Raw genomic sequence first — 22,213 nt, forward strand, 5'->3', positions numbered from 1 at the left:
CTTGGATTTTAATTCATCCAGCTACTCTGTGTCTTTTGATCGGTGATTTAACCCATTTATATTTAGGGTGATTATTGATGAATGAGAACTTAGTACTACCATTTTATCTTTTGTTTTCTGGTTGTTCTATATAAGTCCTTTATTCCCAAGCTACCTTAAAAATTGTTTCTTTGTTATTGACTTTTGACAGTTTAATATGTTTTTGAGAAGGTCTTTTTGCATTGCAGTAATTAGGTGTTCTCTTAGCTTCATGGATTCATACATCCAGTTCCTTCCCCAGATTTGACAACTTCTCAGTTATTATTTCTTTAAATGCACTCGTTTCCCTCTCTTTTCCTAGGGGATACTGTTATACTTATGGTGCCTTTCCTAATAGAGTTGGATAGTTCATGTAGAATTTCTTCATTTTGAAAAATTTAGTTCTCTTTCCTCTTCTACCTGTATCATTTCTAGATTTCTGTCTTTGAGCTTGCTAGTTCTCTCTTCAATACAGTCTGTTCTAATGCTTTGTAGTATGTTGTCTCATTTCTTGAGTCCTTCAGTTCCAGGATTTCTGTTTGGTTGTTTTGTAGATTTTTAGTCTCTTTGGTAAATTATTCCTCTGTTCATTAATTTTATTCCTGAGTTCGTTGAACTGCCTTTCTGAGTTTTCTTGTAGCTCATTGAGTTTCTTTATGACAGCTATTTTGAGTTCTCTGTCAGTTAGAACACATTATTTTGTGTCTTTAAGTTTGGTTTCTGAAGAATTGTCATGTTCTTTTTGTTATACTATGTTACCATGGTTTTTCATGGTGCTTGATGAGCTGTTTATCTGCTGGTGCATTTGAAGTAGTGAATACCTTTCTTTAGGCAGAGCTTTTTTCACTCGATTCTAATGACTCAACAGATGAATAATTAGAGCACTTCCTTTTGTTTTTCAGTAGGTGGCACTATAGCAGAGGTTTCTGGTTTCTTTTACCTGAATTACCCCTGGTTAAATATGAGTGTCTACACTTTCCACCCTCTATCTCTGTCAGAGATTTTGTCCTGTGCCATTGTTGTTGTTGTTTGTGCCTCTAGGGTTGCCAGTGACTTGCTGCTGCCAGTGCTGCTGTTATCAATGGTGTTGCCACATGGGACGCTCAGATGGCAGTTACCTCTGTTTTACCTGGAGTCATCTGGTTCATAGGCTCTGTTATAATAAGGAAAGGTGGGGAGAAAATGGGGTTGTGGGTGCCTCTGCCATGTCCACGGTTGTCAGGTTTGTGGGTACCACTACTGCAGGTGGGGGAGTGGTACAGAGTCATGGATACTTCCACTGCTGGAGAGACAGGGTGTCAGGCTCTACTGTTGCTGCTGCCCAGTTCCCTGTGGCTGTAGGCATCGTACCTGGGAAGCTGGAGTCATGTGCACTACTCCCCTTTTGCTACTGGGTTCTCTGGGGCTGTGGGCTCAATTGTTGTATCTGGGGGTCCAGGATTATAGGCACTACCTCCACTGTTAACCTGGTCTGCCTCCTCTATGTTTTCTAGTTCACCCACATTTAGATGTACGGATGTGTGGAACTCTGGCATCCTAGTGTGTTAAGCAGAGGAAACTTTGTTGAGTTAATGAATATTTTACTGGTTGTAGATTGAAGGGAAGAGACAGAGGGAGTGTCTCATGCTACCATGATGCTGACATTACCTTCTTCTTCAGCTGTTTTAGTGGTTTTCAGTTGGATTGGCCTGTACCAGTAGATGGCGTGAATTTCCCCAGTGAATGTGAAAATTATGATTCTCCTAATAGTAGTTGCAGAGGCTAATTATGAGAAGGCAAGTATACTCATCAGATGGGCTGCTCTACTGGTTACCCAGGTACTTAGATTCTCTGTGTGAGGAATCCATGGCCGTTGCAAAGGCTGGAGTTTATTTGAGAGCATCAGTCTGTTTCTGTGTCAGTCCCTGATGCTGCCTTTGGAATTTTTCATATGACTCTCTTATTCTCTTTAGTGAGAGAATTTTTCTTGTGGCTTTATCCTAGACTGGAAGGCCACAGCTCTGATTCCTGGGACTGGTTCAGCTTTTCTGTAGCTCTTTAACTTTCACCCTGAGCATATCATGAGCACTACAGTTCCCTGATCCAGCTGTCTGTGGTCTTAGGGATTTTTCAGGTATTGTTGGAAAAATTTACTTAAAAACAAATTTCCTTTTTCACATATGCTAAGTTTCACATGTCTATATCTATATCTATCTGTATAATTTACCTATATCTCTACATATATGTGTATCAGGTTTCATGTATATATATATATTGCTGTCAGTTAGAGGCCATGTACTTTACATTGCCTAGAAGTTTCTCAGCCTTTTTAGTCCACGGGAAATTTTGTTTGAAATGCACTATTTGTTTGAGCCATCTACATTAAAGGAATAGAAAACTAAGTAAAATAATTGTCATGAAAATAATTGAGAAAGGTGTCAAAACATTGTCTGTGTCGTTCTCTCTTTCCTTACAGAGTGGAATGAGATAAATGAATTAGGCCCAGATAGTTAAAAAGGGAATTCCATTAGACTTCAAAGAAAAGTAATGCCAATGACATAAGAACAATTCCCAGACTTAAAGAGAGAAGGAAATCCTCTAAATTATTTTACAGATTCTGTTGTGATTAAAAGTGACAGCTATGGAATCAGGCCACCTGTATTCAAATTCTGGCATCATCATTTACTAGCAGTATGATGTTAGTCGAGTTATTTAACCTCCTTTGCATCAGTTTCTTTCTATTAAAAAGGGGATAAAAATAGTGCTTACATGTTGTTGTTGTAAGGTATAAGTGAGTTAATACACCTAAAACTCTTTGAATGTTTGGTATAGAGTGAGTGTGTAAGAGATATGTGCTACTGTGTTGTTGCTATTATTATTACTATTACTACTACAAACGGACAAAAATATTCAAAATAAATGTACATATTAATCTCACTTATAAATAATTTTGTCAACATTCTAATTCCAGTTAGCAAATAGAATACACAAACATTACAAAATAAAATAAACAAGTGCGAAGTATGGCTTGTTCACTATTAGGAAATATTATCTTTTCTGTGGATACAGAAAATGCATATAATAAAAATACATATCCATTTATGAGTAAAATTCTTAATAATGTAGGCATAGGTAGATACTTCTATAGAATGGTAAAAATACATATCTCAAATAAGAAACCCATGTCATCTTTAATGGTGAAAAGCCAAAAGTATTTTCACTAAGGCTAAGAAAACAAAGATACCATTTTACTATGATACTACATCCACTTTACTTAACATTGTTATATCTAAGCAAATTAATGAGACATGATAGGAACAAAAAGACTTAATACAAATTGAGAAAGTGGGTGCCTGCTTGTTTGCAAATGATAAAATAACAAACCTGGAAAACCAATGTAATCAATTGAGAACCAGAGAATAAGTATAATAAAATTATTCCATTATTTGGTATAAGATTAATATTTAAAAATCAATGTTTTAGAGCTTTTATCAATATCAATTATAAATGATTTTTTATATGTAAAAAATATGTGGTCAGTAAATATAATAGAAAAGTTGATTTCGTATGCAATGGTAACTGAAAAGAGATAACAATTTGGACTAGATATAATGAGAAATGTACATACTACTGTTCTGGAGAAATATCTAAAGCCTTTGGCTGGTACATAAAATACTGAATAAATGAGATACATTTTTCTGAGGAAGCTTTTTTGCTGCAAAGGAATATATTGTTCTTAAATTTAAGTATATATTGTTCTTAAATTTAAGTATACATTTAAGTCAATCTCAATAAATATGTGACATTTATGTTTGGAATTAGTCAAGTTGATATATTCAGAGAAATACATGAATGAGCAGTCAAGGAAATTAGAAGATAGAAGATATAAGCTTGTACTATTCTTGCAAGATATTCACAAATAAAGGAAACTTCATATTTAAAAAGGGTTTGGTACTAATACTCGAAAGTCCATAAAAGGAGTCATATTGACTATGTTTATGATTAAAATTTTATTTAAAACGAGTGACAAAAATTGGATTATTCAAAAACTACATGGCCATAAGAAAATAATATTGACCCTCTACCTTATTTATTTTACCAAAATAACTTACAGTAAAGTACAATTTCAGGACTTCCCTGGTGGCGCAGTGGACACGGGTCCTCCTGTCAGTGCAGGGGACATGGGTTCAAGCCCTGGTCTGGGAAGATCCCACATGCCGTGGAGCAACGAAGCCTGTGTGCCACAACTACTGAGCCTGCGCTCTAGAGCCCGTGAGCTACAACTACTGAAGCCTGCGTGCCTAGAGCCAGTGCTCTGCAACAAGAGAAGCCACTGCAAGGAGAAGCCAGTGCACCACAACAAAGAGTAGACCCCGCTCACTGCAACTAGAGAAGGCCCACGCGCAGCAATGAAGACCCAATGCAGCTAAAAAATAAAAAAAATTTTTTTTAAGTACAATTTCAAAAAAGTCCAAAAATTGATAAATATACTAGAAGAAAATGAAATGTTTTATTATTATTCTTGTTGGTGTTGTTATTATTATTGATATGGAGAATGCCATTCCAAGCAAGAAACAACCATATACCAGAAAGGAAAAGATATGTACCTGTGACTACATAAAACTCATTTCTGTAAGTTAAGAAATGCATTATACAAAGTCAAAAGAAAGGTGTCAACTGTAAAATATTTGCAACCCCTATGTGAGAAAGAGTACGAATTTACTTAACACATGAAAGGTCTTACAAATAAATAATCAAAAAAATGAACAACTCGAGCTTCCCTGGTGGCGCAGTGGTTGAGAATCCGCCTGCCGATGTAGGGGACATGGGTTCGTGCCCCAGTCCGGGAAGATCCCACATGCCGCGGAGCGGCTGGGCCCATGAGCCATGGTCTCTGAGCCTGCGCGTCTGGAGCCTGTGCTCCGCAATGGGAGAGGCCACAACAGTGAGAGGCCCGCGTACCACAAAAAAAAAAAAAAAAAAAGAATGACTCGAGAGAAAGAAGCAAATGACAACAACAGTAAGCAGAAAGAATAACAAAGTATCAATAGCTTGTAAATAAGTGAAAGGATCCTAAAGTTACTAACAATGAAATAACAGGAAATTTAAAAATGTGAGATACTATTTTTAAAAAACTTGATGATTCAAAGGGGTTGGTGAGCGTGTGAAAACAAAGACAAATGATGTGTTAGATACTGCAGTATCTATGAAAATTAAAAATTACTTTTTTGTTTAATTTATTTATTTTTGGCGGCTGTGGGTCTTTGTTGCTGTGCATGGGCTTTCTCTAGTTGCGGCAAGCGGGGTCTACTCTTCGTTGTGGTGCACGGGTCTGTCTTTGCGGTGGCTTCTCCTGTTGCGGAGCACGGGCTCTAGGTGCTGTGCAGGTTTCAGTAGTTGTGGCACGTGGGCTTAGTTGGTTCGCGGCATGTGAGGTCTTCTCTGACCAGGGCTCGAACCCATGTCCCCTGCATTGGAAGGTGGATTCTTAACCACTGTGCCACCAGGGAAATCCCAAAAATTACTTATTATATGATTCAACAATTTCTACAACTTAAGTGAAAACTATTCTTCAGATATATTCATCATTGCAGCATTTTTATTTTTGTAATAGTCAAATTAGGAGATAAGCCTAAATGACCATCAGCATCTGGTTAAATAAAATATTGTGCATCAATGAAATCAGTGAACAGAATGAAGCAGCTCATATGTGTTGGTAATGAAAGATTTCCAAAATAATTTAAGTAAATACAAGTGTGAGGGGGTTTTAATGTCAGTTTGGTCCTTCAAGAAGCAGATGCCAAGATGGGATTAGACATGTAAGAGATTTATTGGATGAAGTGCCTGTGAAAGGTATAAGAGGAGAAAGCAATGAAAGCAAGGGAATCCTTCAGACCACAATGCTGGTCTGACACCTGAGAAAGGAGAGAGGGAAAGAAGGGTTTGGTAAAAAGAGTCTCAGACCACAGTGAGTTTAGAACAAATCCTGGCCAGGCCTATAGGGAATCCTGAGCAATGATTGCTAGTTAAAGGAACTCCATGATGAGTAAGATTGGGCTTTTCCATGCTGAGTCATTGAGGGCAGCCTGGGGAAGGTGTGGCCTCAGTGTGGATGCCCTGATAGATCCAAAGAGGTGGGCAGTGGAGGCTCTCAGTTACCTCTACTTACAGAAGTTTTTATTGAATGAGATCTAAGTGGTGCATCTTCATGACCAGCAGAATCTAGTTCTTATGCCATATAGATTTACCTTCCAAACATGTTTGGAGGGCAATTCCTCCTTGTTGTCCATGGGCCTCTCTTCCTGAGAAGAAACTTAGAAGAGGAAGGTTAGAAGTGAACTATAGCCTATATTGCTTCCTTTGGTCTTGGGGGTGTAACCATGAATTCTAGCTTTCCCTTATCCTCAACTGTCCGGGTACCATACCTGTGGATCAGGCATTTTGTACATCTCCAGATAGTGGTGCTAATCAAGGCTCTGCATACAGGAAAGGCAAACGCACACCCAGAATAGGTATCAATCCCCATGTTGACGAAGTGTTGGACCTTGCAGGATGGAAGGAGTAAAATGAAATTGACTTGCAAACAAGCATCTATTTGGACTTTTTGAGAATAATGACATATTGGTGGTTCAGCGTAGGTCTCTGTTGTTGGAAGTTGGACATTGAGAGGCAGCGTTAGCTAGATTAGCATTGGTTCCTGTTATTGCATCCATGCATAGCCTATGTATCTACTGTCCTTACCATTTCATTTATGTGCCTATCATGCCAGTTCTTGGAGGGTTGATGAGGAAGAACAGATAATATGAACTGGTTAAGTCATTCTTCCAACCTGGTTGTTCAGTGTCCCTTCAGTGGTGGGTGTTTTCTGGTGGGCACGTGTGATATAAAGTTCTTCACACTTGGTGCCTACTGCTGTATGTCCATGCACATGCTCTACCCAAAAGCTTCTAATTTCTTATTGGCAACTTCCTAGGAATTTGTACATATTCTCACCTTATGCTACTTCTCTTATCATACAAAGCCAATGACTAGGAGCAACATTTGCAATTTTTCCATTTGGGAAGATATTTTTTTCCTCTCTACTGCTTTTCAAGGCTGTTTACAAATGTGGCTTTAATGCAGCTACCATCCATTTTTAGGTTGTACACTATGTGAGGCCAACTTGTCCATAAATCGAGCTTGAGCTTTTTCTTATTCCTTTAGATGTTTGGATGTGACCCCCATAAAGCTATAGATGTGAGCTGGGGGAGGGTTCTGGGTGCAACTATGGTAGGTGACATGGGGGTTGGGGCTACCTGTTCATGATTAATAATGCCCTCTGTTCCTGAACAAACTTGATCTAGGATATACCATTTGCATCTTACCATGGATTGCTGCTGGGCCTTTCTGACAGTAAGCCTTGGTGGGTCCAACATAACCCAGCTCAAAATGGGCATTTTCAGTCACATGATCAGTTTGTGCCTCATGGTCAAGCATTCCATAACTACCAGGGATCAGTGACAGACCAGGAGCTGTTTCTCAAAAGGCATATAATTCTCTGGTGCAGATGACATGGCCTTACTCCAGAACCCCTGCATCATGATTCTCTTGCTGGGGCCTACCATAAACAAAGCATAAACAAACTTTTTCTATAATGAGCCATAGAAAATATCTGAGACTTTGTCAACCATATGTTCTTTGTTTCAACTACTCAACTCTGCTTTTGTAGTGTGAAAGCATCTATAGACAATATTCAAATGAATGAATATGGCTGCATTTTTATAAAATATATTTTCCAAAAATGGTGGCATGGGCCGTGGTTTGCTGATCCCTGGCATGAACTCCACAGCGAATCTTTTATCATAATTGACACCTCCAACCCCATAGGGTCTGCTGGATCATACGGCTCAGCCTTTGGGCAACTTGCACCACAGCCTGAAACTATTGGAGAATTCTTTCCTCCTCTAGACCCCATTCAAAGATGGTGGACTTCCTTGTCATCTGATATGGACCAGAGAAGTATTCCTAGGTGTGGAATGTGTTGCTTCCCCAAATCAAAGAGGCCTACCAGGTGCTGTGCTTTATTTTTTATTGTAGGAAATACAAGATGCAGTTATTTGTCTTTTAATTTGGAGGGGATATCGTGACCATTGGACCCTTAAAAACTTTTGTTATGGCAGGTCCCTGAACCTCTGTAGGGTTTGTTTCCCATCCTCTGGAGCACATGTCTTAACAAGGCTACCAACTTACTAGCCACCTCTTACTTTCCCAGTCAGTTGGCATGATGTCATCATATAACTGATCAGTGTGATGTTCTCTGGGAAGGTCCCCTTTCTTTAGGATTGTCTTATGACAGAAAGCAGGAGAGTTAGTAGAGCCCTGGGACAAAACTCTAAGTAAATATATTTGTCCGTTTCATGAATGTGAAGTGTTTCTAGTAGTCTCTTACCACTGAAATAGAAAAGAATGCATTTGCCATATCAGTGGCAAATACTATCTTAGCTCTAGCAATATTACCTTGGCCAGTACAGAACCTGCAGTAGGGGCTACCATTGGATAAGCTAGCAGCAATTTACAAGAAATTTTTAGGATCCATCTGTTATTGCAAGAGACACACTGGCTAATTAAATGGAGACATGGTAGGGATAACCACTGCTTTAGGTTTTTTTTTTTTTTTTGCAGTACGCGGGCCTCTCACTGTTGTGGCTTCTCCTGTTGTGGAGCACAGGCTCTGGACGTGCAGGCTCAGTGGCCATGGCTCACAGGCCCAGCCACTCCGTGGCATGTGCGATCTTCCCGGACCGGGGCACGAACCCGTGTCCCCTGCATCGGCAGGTGGACTCTCAACCACTGTACCACCAGGGAAGCCCCCGCTTTAGGTTTTTAATGGTGGTACTAATCTTTGCCATCCCCTGTGTTGTGATTTTTTAAAGATTTATTAACTTACCAGAGTGGAGGGCAATTTTGAAGACTTCTGCTTAGGCTTTCTCATTGTTAAAGCACTTACCTCATAGGACAAGAACCCAATTTTGGGGTTAGTCCAACTGCCAAGTTTGTCATTCCTCGATTATACATTCGGGGACTGGGGACAGACCACTCTGTGGGTCTGTCAACCCAGTGGACTGAATGTGAGCTTGACTTTAGCCTAAGAAATACCCCATTTATTACCTAGTCTCCAGTTATGAATAATCATACTTCGTTTCTCTAGATGTCAGTGTCAACTCAGACCTTGTGTCTAATAATTCTCAAAATGTCTGGGTACTCCCCTTTCCCCAGTGCATATTTATCTGAATAAATATATGTAGGTCTCTTTAGGGATGATTATAATATATATTTGCCACAGTGCTGCAGGGTCTTTAATCCTGGGGACTCAGTCATCTTTTTAGTCAGTGTTCTTTTTTTGTTTTTTTTTTTAGTCAGTGGTTTTGAGAATGGCTGTAGTGAGTGACTAAGGGGGATAGAAGTAGATCAGAATGGTAATAGGAGCTGCATCACATCACATCACATCATATCACATCACATCACATGGGGCCTTGACGAATCTTGTGATGACTGACTTTCACACTGAATGAAAACTGGAGATTTCAGGGTTTTGAACAAAGGATTAAAATGATCTAGCTTACATTAAAAAAAGCTTTCTGACTGCTATGTTGGATGTTGTTATGGTAATCTGTTAGGAGGCTATTGAGCCTCAGTGCCTGCAGTGGAGTGGTGGTAAATGGCTAGATTTTAGATACATTTTGACAGTAAATTTAACAGGATTTATCAATGAATGATTGGGTAAGAAGAATTATGGATGATTTAGAGTATTTTTTGGCCCAGGGGATTGAAACAATGGATTGACCTTTAACTAAGAAGAGGAAGCCTATAGATAAGAGCAGGGTTTGAGTGAGGGGATATTTAGAATCCAGTTTTGGGTGGGCATGTTAAGCTTGAGATGTCTTTGAGACATCCAAGTGGAGATGGTGAGTCGGCATGTATTCGACATTTAGTGAGAGGTGTGGTGAGACAAAAATGTATTAGGAGTCATCAGTGTATAGGTGGTATTTAATGCAGTGAGGACTGGTGACCCCTTAAGAGAGAGAGAGAGCCTAGATATGGAAGGAAGACCCAAGATTGAGCCCTTGGGGTATATTAGCATTGAGAGACTGATAGAAGTGGAAGAAGCAGTAAAGAAGAGTGACATAGGAGGAGAGAAGCAAGAGTGCAGTATTCTCAAATCCAAGTAAAAGAAGTGTTTCAGGGAGATGAGAGGGACAAAATGATGCTGGTAGGTCATGTATATGACTGTGAATAAAAAATTGGATTTAGTGAAGTGGAGGCCATTGATGACCTTTACTTAGTTGATGTCAGCTGCATTTTCCCTGTTTGAAATACCAGCATCATCTTTGATTTCTCTCTTTTCCTTCGAACTGTCTCCACTTCCAACTCCAGTATTTAGTAAGCTTGTCCTCAATTGTGCTTAAGAGCCATGATTCATCACCTACATTGGGGTAAATACCATTCTACATGCTGAGCATATGGAGATGAACAAGACATGAACTGTTTTTCAGGAATTTACAGCTGAGAATGTGGTACAGGCATAAACACATTTCATTGTAATGGAAATGATAATAATTTTAATAACTATAGTAATTTCTTCTTTTGACGTGACTTTTGTTGCTTTGCTGCTGCTGCTACTAGTACTACTACTACTACTACCGCCACCTACTATTATTGGAACTATATATGCTGTGCCAAGGATATCTCAAGAAATCCTTAACACTTCTATGAGGTGGCACCATTTTATGGATGAAAATGAAGCAGAGACAGGTTGAGAAAGTCATTCAAGGTCACACAGCTACTAAATGGTGGAAGTCCTATTCAAAACCGAACAGTCTAATTTTCGAGTTTGTGGTTGTTAACTAGAATTGAAAGATGACATTTTCTACCTCTCAAAATTTGCATACTTACTAATTTATTCCCTCACCTTAAGTTACATTCCCCCTCTTGCTTACCCTTATTCTTTTTTTACTGGGATAGCTTTTCTAATAAATCAATTGTGTGTGAATCCATGTCTCGGACCTTTTGAATAGCCTAAGACATATTATCTTCTATGCTGTTAAAGAATTGTGACAATGACTTGTCTAAGTCTTTGACTGATGGATTAGTTTTTGAAAGAGGTATGACTACAGATAAAGTACTGTGGGACATCAATATATCGAGATTCATTTTGAGCCATAAGTTATAACCACATTTATTGAGAACTTACTGTATTCTCAATTGTGATTTCCCAAGGGGTCCTGGTTGAATATTCCTGCCGATGAACCTCAGATGAGACTATCTCAACCCATTAGTATGTTCCTAATAAAATGCTACTCAAATGCAAAGGAATAAGGAACTTAGGAGTGGTAGTATAACATAATAATAACTTACACTTATAAAGTACTCTGTGTTTGCTTCTGTCTTAAATGTTTTTTAAATAGGAATTCATTTATTCTTCCCAGTAGCAGAATGAGAAATGCACTCTTACAGACAGGGCACTTGAACAAAGAGAGGTTAAACTACCTGCCCAAGATATCACAGTTACTACTATTGCAAAGATATCAGTACAGTCATTATCATGATACTATTATTGGTAGTGCTCACACTTTCCTTCTCTGTTTTGTCTATTTATGTGTCACAGCACTACTAGAAAGGGCTAAATGGCTTTTTTAGACCTTACTGAAGGGTTAGACTGATTAAAGAGAATGATTAAAGATAATTACAAATTTGAAGGAAGGGGAAAAATTAAAAGTTTTATGTTTCATATGTCTTTTTCCATAGTCTAAGGGAAAAGCATCCCAAACCTTAAGGGGGCCAATTTTTAGGCACACCTCATTTTAGTCAGCTTGGGCTGCCGTAACAAAACACTACAGACCAGGTGTCTTAGACAATGGAAATTTATTTCTTCCAGTTCTAGAGCATCTAAGATCAAGATGCTGGCTGATTTGGTTCCTGATGAGAGCTCTCTTCCTGGCTTGCTTTATTACACATATTGCAGTGTGCTCATATGATCTTTCCTTGATTCATGCTCCTGGGGAGGGAGAGAGATATCTCTGATGTCTCTTCTTATAAGGACATTAATCTCATCATGAGGACCCTTCCCTCATGAACTCATCTCACCCTAATTATCTCCCAAGGCCCCCTCTAAAATCACACTGGGGATTAGGGCTTCAACATATGAATTTATGGATGACAGAAATATTTTATCCATAACACACCTTATTCAATTGACCTTCCCGTATTTATATCCTCTCTCAGAGAGAGAGAGAGAGGGAGAGAGACCTAAGTGAAAATCTTTTTAGTGCAAATTTCCAGCTTCATTTAAGCAACTCACCTCTTATTCATGTTATTTGATCTTGTCTTAGAATCCAACACCCTCCTAGCCCCATCCCTGCAGGCCTTGTCCTCTCTTGCTTAACTTACTCTGGAAATCCCCGAAGTCTATCGATGTGGTGACCCCCGATTCCTGTGTTTCCATGATCCCCACTTTCAGTGACTCTGAGAGACCTGTTCCACTGACCATGTGAACTATACCTCTATTGACCTTACAACTCTGGCCATCTCTCATCTGTGACCTACACTGGGCCCGTCATCTCCCATTTTTGATGACCATATGATTCTCATCCCTACTGACTCCATTCACCCTACTCCACTGTTCCTAAGATCTCCCTCAGTGACCTCAACCCACTGACCCTTTAATCCTTACCCTATGTTGATGGCACTTTACCCTCCACTACTATCATAGAAAACCACATTTACACATAGCCATCTTCTCTCATTCCCAACTTATGTCTAGCCATTTTGGGTTCTTGACACAGCCTCTGAATTTCATTTAATAATCACTCTACTTAAATGCCTGAGGAATTTATCAAAAAATTTATTTTTTTATGCACAACAATTTGGCGTGAAAAATCAAAGTTAATATATGATATATAATACTTTTTAGTTAAAAGTTTTAATGGATTCATTAAACAAATATGAAAGGCATTCAGCGAATGTTAACACTGCACAGTTATCAAGGATGCAGCTATGTCAGAAACAGGTGCTATATTATGCATGGGTTCTGTTTTTATCACTATTTCAACTTTATCCTACTAGTTCCAACTCTCAGTGAGGCTATTTTTTTAGAGAACAAAAGGGAAACCCTACTGTCCAAGAACATCTGTTTTCCATATAATTTTTCTGTTCCAGGATTTCTTCTGGAAACATGGTCATTTGACCTGAAACTGAGAGTATGCTTGAAGCCTTGGGGCACAAAGATAGCAGAGTGAACGCTCCTGTCTCCCGGCTCTGAAGATCCAAGTCCTTTGACTGCGCTTTGTACTGTCTGTTTTCACTGGCTATGGACGGGTAGACAGTGTACCCTGAAATGGAAGCCAATGGATGCCCTTATGTCAGGCATGAATAATCTTTTTTCTTTGCATCAGGATTCCTTCAGATCATCAGCTTTGAGAACCTAGCAAAAGTCATTGCTTTAGAAGGTAAAAGTTTGCAGAAGGGAGATTTCCTTCCCCTCTCAGATCTTTGGTTGGCTTCAGCATGTTCTTCATTTTTATTTCTGATCATGACCCTATGGCTCAAATACTGTGAAAAGTCACAAGGGTGCCTGATTTGGAGATAAGCATTTTCTTACCTTTTAATACGTAAAAAGCATCTCTTATTGAAATATCACCACACAAAACTATATATTTTTTGATATTTTAGTCTTGAAGGAATAGTTTTTTTTAATCATTAATGATTAAATGATCATGGCTTAATCAAATTTGACCTCGTCCACAGCCTTGATTAAAATGGCCCTTTTTACCTTGTCATAAATCTTGTTCCATTAACCAGTCCTTTTCAGACTTGTACATAGCTCTAGGCTTTGAATACCTAAGCTCCTGTGAATTTTTTCTTTTCCTTTTTTAAAAAACATGCACAGGCAAGTGCCAAGGCACCAGGGAAGAGGAGGATGATGGTTAAATAAGAAAAAGTTATTTAACTTCTATTTTCCATATTTTTTGAATAATGTTTCCAGAATTGATGCAGGCTCTATCCTGGTCAAGTTTCTGTTTTTTTTTTTTTCATTTCCTATAACAGGATATCCCTAAAAAGCACTATATTTGGGAATTGGGAATCATGAATTTTCCATGAATGTTTTTGCATTCAAGCATTAATAACTCTTCCTCACAAATTTCTGAGGGTAAAAAAAATACACTTAGAACTGAAAAGAATTTGTAGATTCCAGTCAAGAACTGTATATTGGTTAAACTGTGTAGTTATTCTATAGAATTTGTGGCAGTCTGCAATGATTTTAACTTCCCTCTATGAAAATGACTTTCTTGTGACTTTAAATAACATTATATATTTAAAAATAAAAAATAACATTCAGAATAATAGTTTAAAATATGAAGTAGGTATTTTAAATAGATTTTATTTGATTTTATCATGTACTCATATATTTTAGTAATGTTTTTAAAGCAAAAGGAATTGAGGCAAAGAAAAATGAAGTTCTTTCTCAGCAAGTCTTCAACTCTTGCTGTTAACTGATTTAGTTTTAGATGTTTCAATTGAAAAAATTGATATAAGGGATGTTTTCCTTATGAGTGGGTGATATTTTAGCCTTCCTCAGGTAATGTGCCTCCTTTGTTCAGATACTGGGGCTGTTTTGTGGTCACTGAGTATTAATTTTTTTTCAAGTCATTAAGCACATCCTGTTTCGTAATTTTGTCCCATGCATCAGGAATTTTACCTTTACCTTCAAATCTTTTGAGATATTTTTCTTGTAGCTTTAATCTGAAGTGGCAGACAAACCATTTCCAGTATGGCTGGGTGGATGTGTCTGGGGTGATACTCCACCTGGCATATTCCCCTCCTGCCTGTCGATAGTTCTTATATGGGACTTTCCGGCCATCTCCCAAAACCAAAACACAATCACTTGATACCAAACTGGTACAGCAATCAATGACAAAATGGTCTGTTTTGTACCACCTTCCTCCACTGACAGCCTGTGGACGATGGAAGGGAACACTGTGGTCTCCATCATGCATAGGGATTGTGTTTGTACAAATTGCTCTACAGCAGGGACACTGTTTCCAGCAGCCACAGAGATGTTCAGTGAGCATTTTCTGGATTTCAGGAACGATTTCTTCTACAAACATACACAAATCATTATGTTCTACTCTCTTCATTTCAGGATCCAAAGCTTTACTCATGGCTTCTTTGAGAAAGTCAATATCTTTTATCTCCTGGTGTTCAATGCTTATCAAGTCTTTTCGTGGAAAGATCAAGTTACTCCCCAGGTGATCACAGAACAAATCCAACCACCCAGACACAGTGCTGCTTTTATCTTTAGCTACTGCTGTGGATGCCTGAATAGCTGAGAGGATGGCATTCTTGATTTCATCTGAACTTATTTTTAAAAATGTCTTCATTTTTTCACTTCCTTTGTCAGAACAATATCTTTTAATGTGGTTTTCAATGTAATTCTTAAAATATGATTCCGGATTATGAAGGTACTGCCAACAATTATCAAAATTTTCCTCTTCTGCCAGAGAGATGAGAATGTGTTTCTCCAGGTTAGCCCTGTTTCCATTGAATGCCGGGCAGGTGGCTTGCATGTCCCCAGCAATTTTGTGGGCCATGTTTTTCTTTATGGTGTTGGAGACAGCAGTGGTGAGTTTGTGCCACAGAAAATCAACAAATGTTTTAATTGAGGTTGCTCCCTGACAAGAGATCTTAAAACTCATGAAGAAATCATCTTTCTTGCTTTCCAGATAGTTTACAGGATCATTTGCTCTCTTGAATTCCTTGTGCATATGATGAAACTTCATTGATGCTCTTTGGAATAAATACAAGGATAAGTCTATTTCATATTTTCTTGTAAATGTGTATCTTTCCTTAGTGGGTGCAGATTTCACCTCCTCATCTATTATTCTCAGGATTTCATAGAAATAAGTTGGATTGTAATCATGCTTTTGCCTACAAATGTTGTTAATAGTTTCATTAACTTTTGAAACAATGCGGTTAGTAGTCATATTTATGGACTCTTTATCCTGGACCTCAAATGTCATTGTAACTAAGTTCAAATATTTCTTGTTCATTTTGATATGTTTGTCATATTTGATTTCAAAGTTTTCTCCATAATTTTTATTCAGTATGCTTGCCCTGTCTTTCTCCTTTTTGAAATAATCCAAAAGGATGTTTTCAGAATCCACTTCAATTTTAGGCTCTGCGATTGGAGAGTGAGTTGAGGACAAATCATAGACCCATTTTTTCCAAAGTGTGTTGAATTTCTCATGTAGCTCTTCCTCACTCAGTTGGGTGCCCTTTACAGTTAAAGCCAACTCTCGGCTTTTTTCCAATAATTCCTTTTCATAACCTGATTTTTTGTTATGCAGTTTTTCTTGATTCTTTTTAAAACTAAGAAGTTCTTTGGCTTTTCTTTGGCTGTCTAAAATGAATGCCTCTTTAAGGATTATTAGCTTATTTTCAAAATTTCCTTTCCACTGTACCAGCACTTCACTATCTGGGTCTTCATTAAAATATTTTTCAAGTTCTTGCTTGATGGCTTCATATTTCTCTGTAACTGGAGCCTCAATTGTGTGTGTTTCGAGTGTCTGGATTTTTTCATTCTGAATCTGGTTGATCAGCTGGTCCTGTATGCTCAGCACATGGCTTCTCAACTCCCATGTCCAGTAGTTATACATGGTTTCCAGTTTGCTCATGGCCATGACCTCTCGGGTATTCCTGAAACTGAAAATAAAGTTTTCATTCAATAGTGCTCTCCACAAATCTTGAACTCGGAATTTTACATCTGATATCTTCATGATGCTTCCCCTAGATTCCTGTTGGGCAGTCACAAGAATTCTGCTTTTCAGTTCTTGGACATTGTGGCTATAACGAGGATTGGGAGGGGCCATTGGGGGATTGCCATCCCAGAGGTGAGCAAAGTAGTAGATGTGGGTATTAACATCAAACTTAATGACATCATGAAAGCGGGTTACATCTGAGCACTGCTCTTCTTCAGCTGCTGTTGCTGCCATTTTGTCCAGTCTCTGCTCTAGCCGCCTTCGTCCTTCCATAGTTTGGTCTTTAGCTGTAATTTCTCCCACATTCTGGTGAACAAAGAGGCAACTAGGTGATATTTTTACTTGTTTCATCCTCAGAAATGCTTGGACAACTATTTGTAGAATATCTTGCATTTCTGATGGATTTTCCCCAAAAATATTGATCAGAGTCAAGTTTCCAAGTCCGATGACAAAGGTTGCCAACTCATTGTCACGATTCTGGGACTTGTTGCTGAGTTCTGGGGCCCGAAGTCCTTCTGTGTCCACAACAAGCACAAAGTCAAAGCCAAGTTCCTTTGCGAATGTCTCCTCCACCTTCAGAAGCTGCATGTAGGCCCCCCGGGTACACCTCCCAGCACTGACAGTGAACTGCAGCCCAAAAAGTGCATTCAGCAGGGTGGACTTCCCTGAGCTCTGCAGGCCAAGGACAGAGAGAACAAAGAGCCGTTTGTTTCCAAGTTTCTCAGAGACCTTGTCAAAAACAGCTGCCACCCACCTCAGGGGCACATAAGAAGCATCCCCATCCATTAGCTCAATGGGAAAACCAGATAGCATCAGATCTGCAGCAATGTGGGGAAGGGAGAGAAATAGGGTATCTTTCATGGATGAAGCTTCTTCCAGAGCTTCATAGATCTGGCCAACTTCTCTGAGAAGTTGCTCAATTCCCAAGGTGCAGTCACTAATCTCTTTGGAGATAACTTCTATCTCATTTTGCAAGCCTTTCAGAGAGTTGCTCTTTGGTGCCTCTTGCTTTTCTTTTTGGACCAGTGACCACAATGCCTTTTTCTTCTCATTTAGTTTTTCCAAGTGTCCTGCAGTCAGATTGTCTAAAAGCACACTCAGCCATTGCAAGAAGTAGAGTTTGGTGTGAGTTTCTGAATGATTTTGGAGAATTTCAAGGACAGAATGCATTAAATCGTTGAGAGGAAAGGCTTTTCTCAACTGTTGACATCGTATCATTTGTTTATCTGTCTCAATCTCACTCTTGTGTTGTTCAATGCTTCGATTCCCTTTTTCTCTCAGATGATAGAGTTCTTTGTCCTTTTTACACCAACGTTGCCACAGTTTTCCCTGAAGGGGTAGTAAATTTTCCTTCATCTGAGGTATTTCCATTTCTCCCAGTAGGGCCATTAGAATCTCTGCCTTTTCTTTGGCTTCCTTGCATTCTCTCTGGTCTTCATCAATAAGCAATCCTTGCTTGCGAGCAATTTGGGCACAGTTCTCCAAGCTGAGTGCAGTGTCAGAAAGCTCTAACAAACGTCTGATTGTAGTTGTGAGCTCCTCTATTAATTCTGCCTCATTTCTGTTCCTGACCCCAATTCTCACTCTTGGGCCAGAGTTATTTGCCATGTTTTTTTCTTTATCATCAAGCAAACAGATTAAAGTTTTTGATTTCTGACACAGGTCATGGACAATTTTTCGGGTTTCTTTATTGTCATCAGAAGTTGACATGAGGACCACAATGAGAGAAGAGACCTCCTGCAAAAAGGCAAGTTGCTTCTCATGTTCCTTTGCATCTCCATGAAGATTGATGAAGGTCAGGCAGTTGTCAAACCTGTCCTGATCTTCACCCCCAGGACAGAACCAGGCAACTTCCACCACACCTCCCATCAAGAGACAGTCTTTGCTGCTCCCTTTGCAATGTCGGTGAAAAAAAACATCATGTTTCCTTTTACTGAGAAGACAGTTCATGATCTGAGATTTGGAGGCAGAGAAGCCATTTCCAACTCTAGTAAAAGACACAATGGGGGTAGAGACACGACACATCTGCTGATTTTTGTAATTGTCCTTCTCCTCTTTTATTGATTTCCCTGTTTGCTGCCAGCTCCTCCTAATTTGACTGAGAGACCAGAGAGAGAATTCAATTTGAGCATTGCAAGGATTAGGTATGAGAAGGGGGAGGGCAAACTGACAAATGGAAAGTTTGGCCAAAATGTATTGTCTGGCAAAATCATCCGCACAGTGAAGAATTGCCATCTGTATATCCATAGGGTGAATGTAGGGCCTGGCGTTAGCGGTTGCTGAAGGATTAGTGGTGCTATCACTGTCTTCAAATAGATCTTCATATGGATCAAAAGCCTCCTTTTCTTGATTTGAGGTGCTTGGATAGACTTGCTTCTCTGTGTATTCATCATCCTTAATGATCAGGTATCTCAGCCCATAATCCAGCATCAGTAGCTTCTGTAGGAAATAGAAGGGAAGCTCTCTTTCAGAGCAGGGCTGGGTGTTGTACACAGGATTCTTGTAGATCATATGGAAGTTAGCTCTGCTCATCATTTTTGGGTAGTAATGTTCTAGACCTAGACGCTGGAGTATTTCTAGGAAGGCTTTATTTTCAATGAGCTCCCGTTTGTTACTTTCATTATCATGTGGTTCATGGGGCTGTTTCTTTCCATGGAAAAGACTTTGCAATTGTTTTTTCACATCCTCCATTTGCAATGAAGAGGCGGTGGCCTCATAATCCCCATCAATGAGCAATCTCAAGTCTTTTTCTAGGTTTTCCCAATCATGATCTGCCCCAGGTTTGGTGAGGACACGTACAACTTCTTTAGACAAAGATTGTCCCATGTGATGTCTTACTAATGCCAAGCGTTCTGTTTTCTCTTCTGGAGAAGCAACTTTGATGCCAAGTGTAGCTGTCAGACCTGTGAGCACCAGGAATGCCTGAGCCTTGTAGTTGCAAATATTTTTGAGCTCTTGGTATTTATCTAGGGCAGTTTGCATTTTATCCAGTAGGAAGTCTAACTCATCACACCCAAGGAGATACTGAAATGTATTGTTTACCGCATGATATCCTGCACCAGCTGCAATCAAAAGTAGCAAGATGTGCGTGTCTGGCTGCCCCGTTTCTTGGAGGTATCTCAAGAAGCAGCCAAGAGACAAGCTGACCTCGTAAGTCACCTTGCTTTGAGCTTCCTCCACTGATTCTGTGGATTCAGACTTGGCCTTTACTTCCATAAGGTCATTCTGGTTTTTTTTAAAGATTTTAATTAATTCAGAAAATTGGGTGATACTGACATTCTCTTCCTCTGGTTCTGACTGAAATATCCACTGCATAATGGAATGAGCCTGAGGAAAGTTTGTCACTTTGTAGATGTGAGGATCCAAAAGGCTGCACAACTGAGATTTAATAAATTTAGTTTCATATATGGAATACTTTTTGCAGAAGTTGACAGTGTCTACCAGAAAATTCTGCAGACCCCTATCTGTGAGGCATATATTAGTCCAAGTGTTATAACTTTTTATTTTTTCACTCAGTCTTTGCATGAAATTTATCAGCTTTTTAAGCTGCTCTTCAGGATCAGATACCTCCCAGGATTTCATATCCTCTAGGAAAAGCCTAGCCTCCTTCTCAACACTCAGTAATTCTTCTCCCTCCTGGATCTGGGCAGTAAGACCAGTCAGAGCAGTGTAGCTGTCTTTCAGGCAGTTAGCTACCTGACGAGGATCCTTAAAATCGCTTCGGTGGCTGGTGAGGATGATGTCCCAAACGGGCACCAGCTGAATTCCCCGGTCAATGACACACCAGGTTTGATTACTGGCAACTAGGCCAGCTTTCCACTGTGAAAGGCCATTTGCTTCTGGTGGGCCACCTGTCTGGGCCACAGATAATTGGACTTTGGTTTGGAGATTTTGAAAGGTTGTTCTCTGAGAGGCTGTTTTTGAATGAGAGTCTGACACATCCACACCTGCAGCAACATTCACTCCAAAGCCACTGTAGCTGCCCCTTATGTAAATATCCAGGGCCTCTGCAGCTTGCTGTTTCACTTCTGCCAGCTGCTCACTTTGGAAGCCCTCTGAAATGGCTTTCCACCAGTAGATTCCTCCCAGGTGCAGAGGGCCCTGGTTAGCATGAGAGCCAAACCTGTGGAAGAAGGCTTCAGTCCTGCGCCTCAGCAAGGGAAGTTTGTCTGGGTCTTCTGGCTGACCTGAAAGGTCTTCAATGCATTTCAATTCCTGTAGAGCAGCCTTGGAGAGCTGGAGCTGGTCAGTGGGAAAGTGGCAGGAGGCCAGTGGGATGTAGCTGAACTTGGTTGAGCAGAAATAAGAGTGCTTAGAATGTGACTGTTGGGTTTCCTTGGATTCTGAATGTTTGCTCTGATTCATAGCAGCTTCCAGGCTAAATCCCCAACCTCCACCCTTTGCTGAGGCAGTTATACTGAAGCCCAGCTTCTCTACAGCCTGGAGGAACATGGATTCTTTTTGAGAAGATGTAAATTCCTTTGTTTCCATCCGTGTACTCTGCTCAGGGCCACGGAGTGAGAACTCCTTGGGGACACCAAGTAGCTCCTCTTTCTTCTCTGTCAGGCCCCTTTGATTACTGGTTTTGTAAATTCCCTGAAGGGCTAGTCCTCCAGATGCATGTCGCACCAGCTCTCTATCTGGAAGGTTCTTCCTGTGAGACAGTGTCCCCTCCATAAGTTTGAGTTGTCCCAGCATGTTTTCCATGACGTCTCTTAGGGACTTTTCGGGACGTGGCCAGAACTCTTTGGGGATCTCCATTGCCTGCATCAGCTCTGCTTCCTTTTTCCTCACTGCCTCTTCCTGTCGCTGCCTCCCTTCTGCCAGCATCTCTCTTAGCTCCTGCAGTGCCTGTTCTGCCTGCTTCTGCCTTTTCTTTATTGTTTCCACCTGAGACTCCTGTAACTCTGAAAGAGTATTTGAGTATGACAGGTAAAGCAGCTTCTCCAGGGCCCTTTTCTCCCAGGGATGTTGTGCCTGGGATTGCAGCTTCTGGAGTTCTTTTTCTTCTAGGTGTTGTAAGGCTTGGGCACAGGTCACACCCAGGTGTTCCTGCAGCTTGGGCAACCAGTACTCAACTGCCAATCCTACTTCTCTCAACATCTCTTGGAGATCTTGCCCATTTTTGTCTCTGAGCAGGAGCTCATTAGGGGTAGACTCTTCTGTGTCCATGGCTGTGGGACGAAAAGACACTCATTTAGCCTTTGGCATGTTAATATACAGAACTCTGTGATTAATTTGCAGAAATCTGATGCTTTTCTATGCACTAATAATGAACTATCAGAAAAAGAAATTGAGGAAGCAGTCCCATTTATGATCACATTAAAAAGAATAAAATATCTGGGAATAAACTTAATCAAGAAGGTGAAAGACCTATACTCTGAAAACTATAAATACTGATGAAGAAATTTGGAAATGATACA

The 22,213-nt window shown here is 39.8% G+C and overlaps 2 protein-coding genes across 4 annotated transcripts in view; one reads left to right on the plus strand and one right to left on the minus strand.

Moving 5' to 3' along the window:
- Positions 1-22,213, plus strand: part of ZNF215 (zinc finger protein 215) — a 193,123-nt gene that overhangs the window by 23,118 nt on the left and 147,792 nt on the right. The window lies entirely within an intron of this gene.
- The window catches only part of LOC114886549 (interferon-induced very large GTPase 1-like), a 30,628-nt gene continuing 22,418 nt past the window's right edge, over positions 14,004-22,213 (minus strand). For both annotated transcript variants that reach the window (XM_029207129.1, XM_029207130.1), the window contains one exon: positions 14,004-21,964. In XM_029207129.1, the coding sequence (XP_029062962.1) occupies positions 14,664-21,962 (7,299 nt within the window). In that variant the 5' untranslated portion in view covers positions 21,963-21,964 and the 3' untranslated portion in view covers positions 14,004-14,663. The remainder of the gene's footprint in view (positions 21,965-22,213) is intronic.

This window comes from Monodon monoceros, unplaced genomic scaffold (genome assembly GCF_005190385.1).
Source record: "Monodon monoceros isolate NGI ecotype Baffin Bay Population unplaced genomic scaffold, NGI_Narwhal_1 Super_Scaffold_7, whole genome shotgun sequence".
In the NCBI taxonomy this organism is placed as follows: Eukaryota; Metazoa; Chordata; class Mammalia; order Artiodactyla; family Monodontidae; genus Monodon; species Monodon monoceros.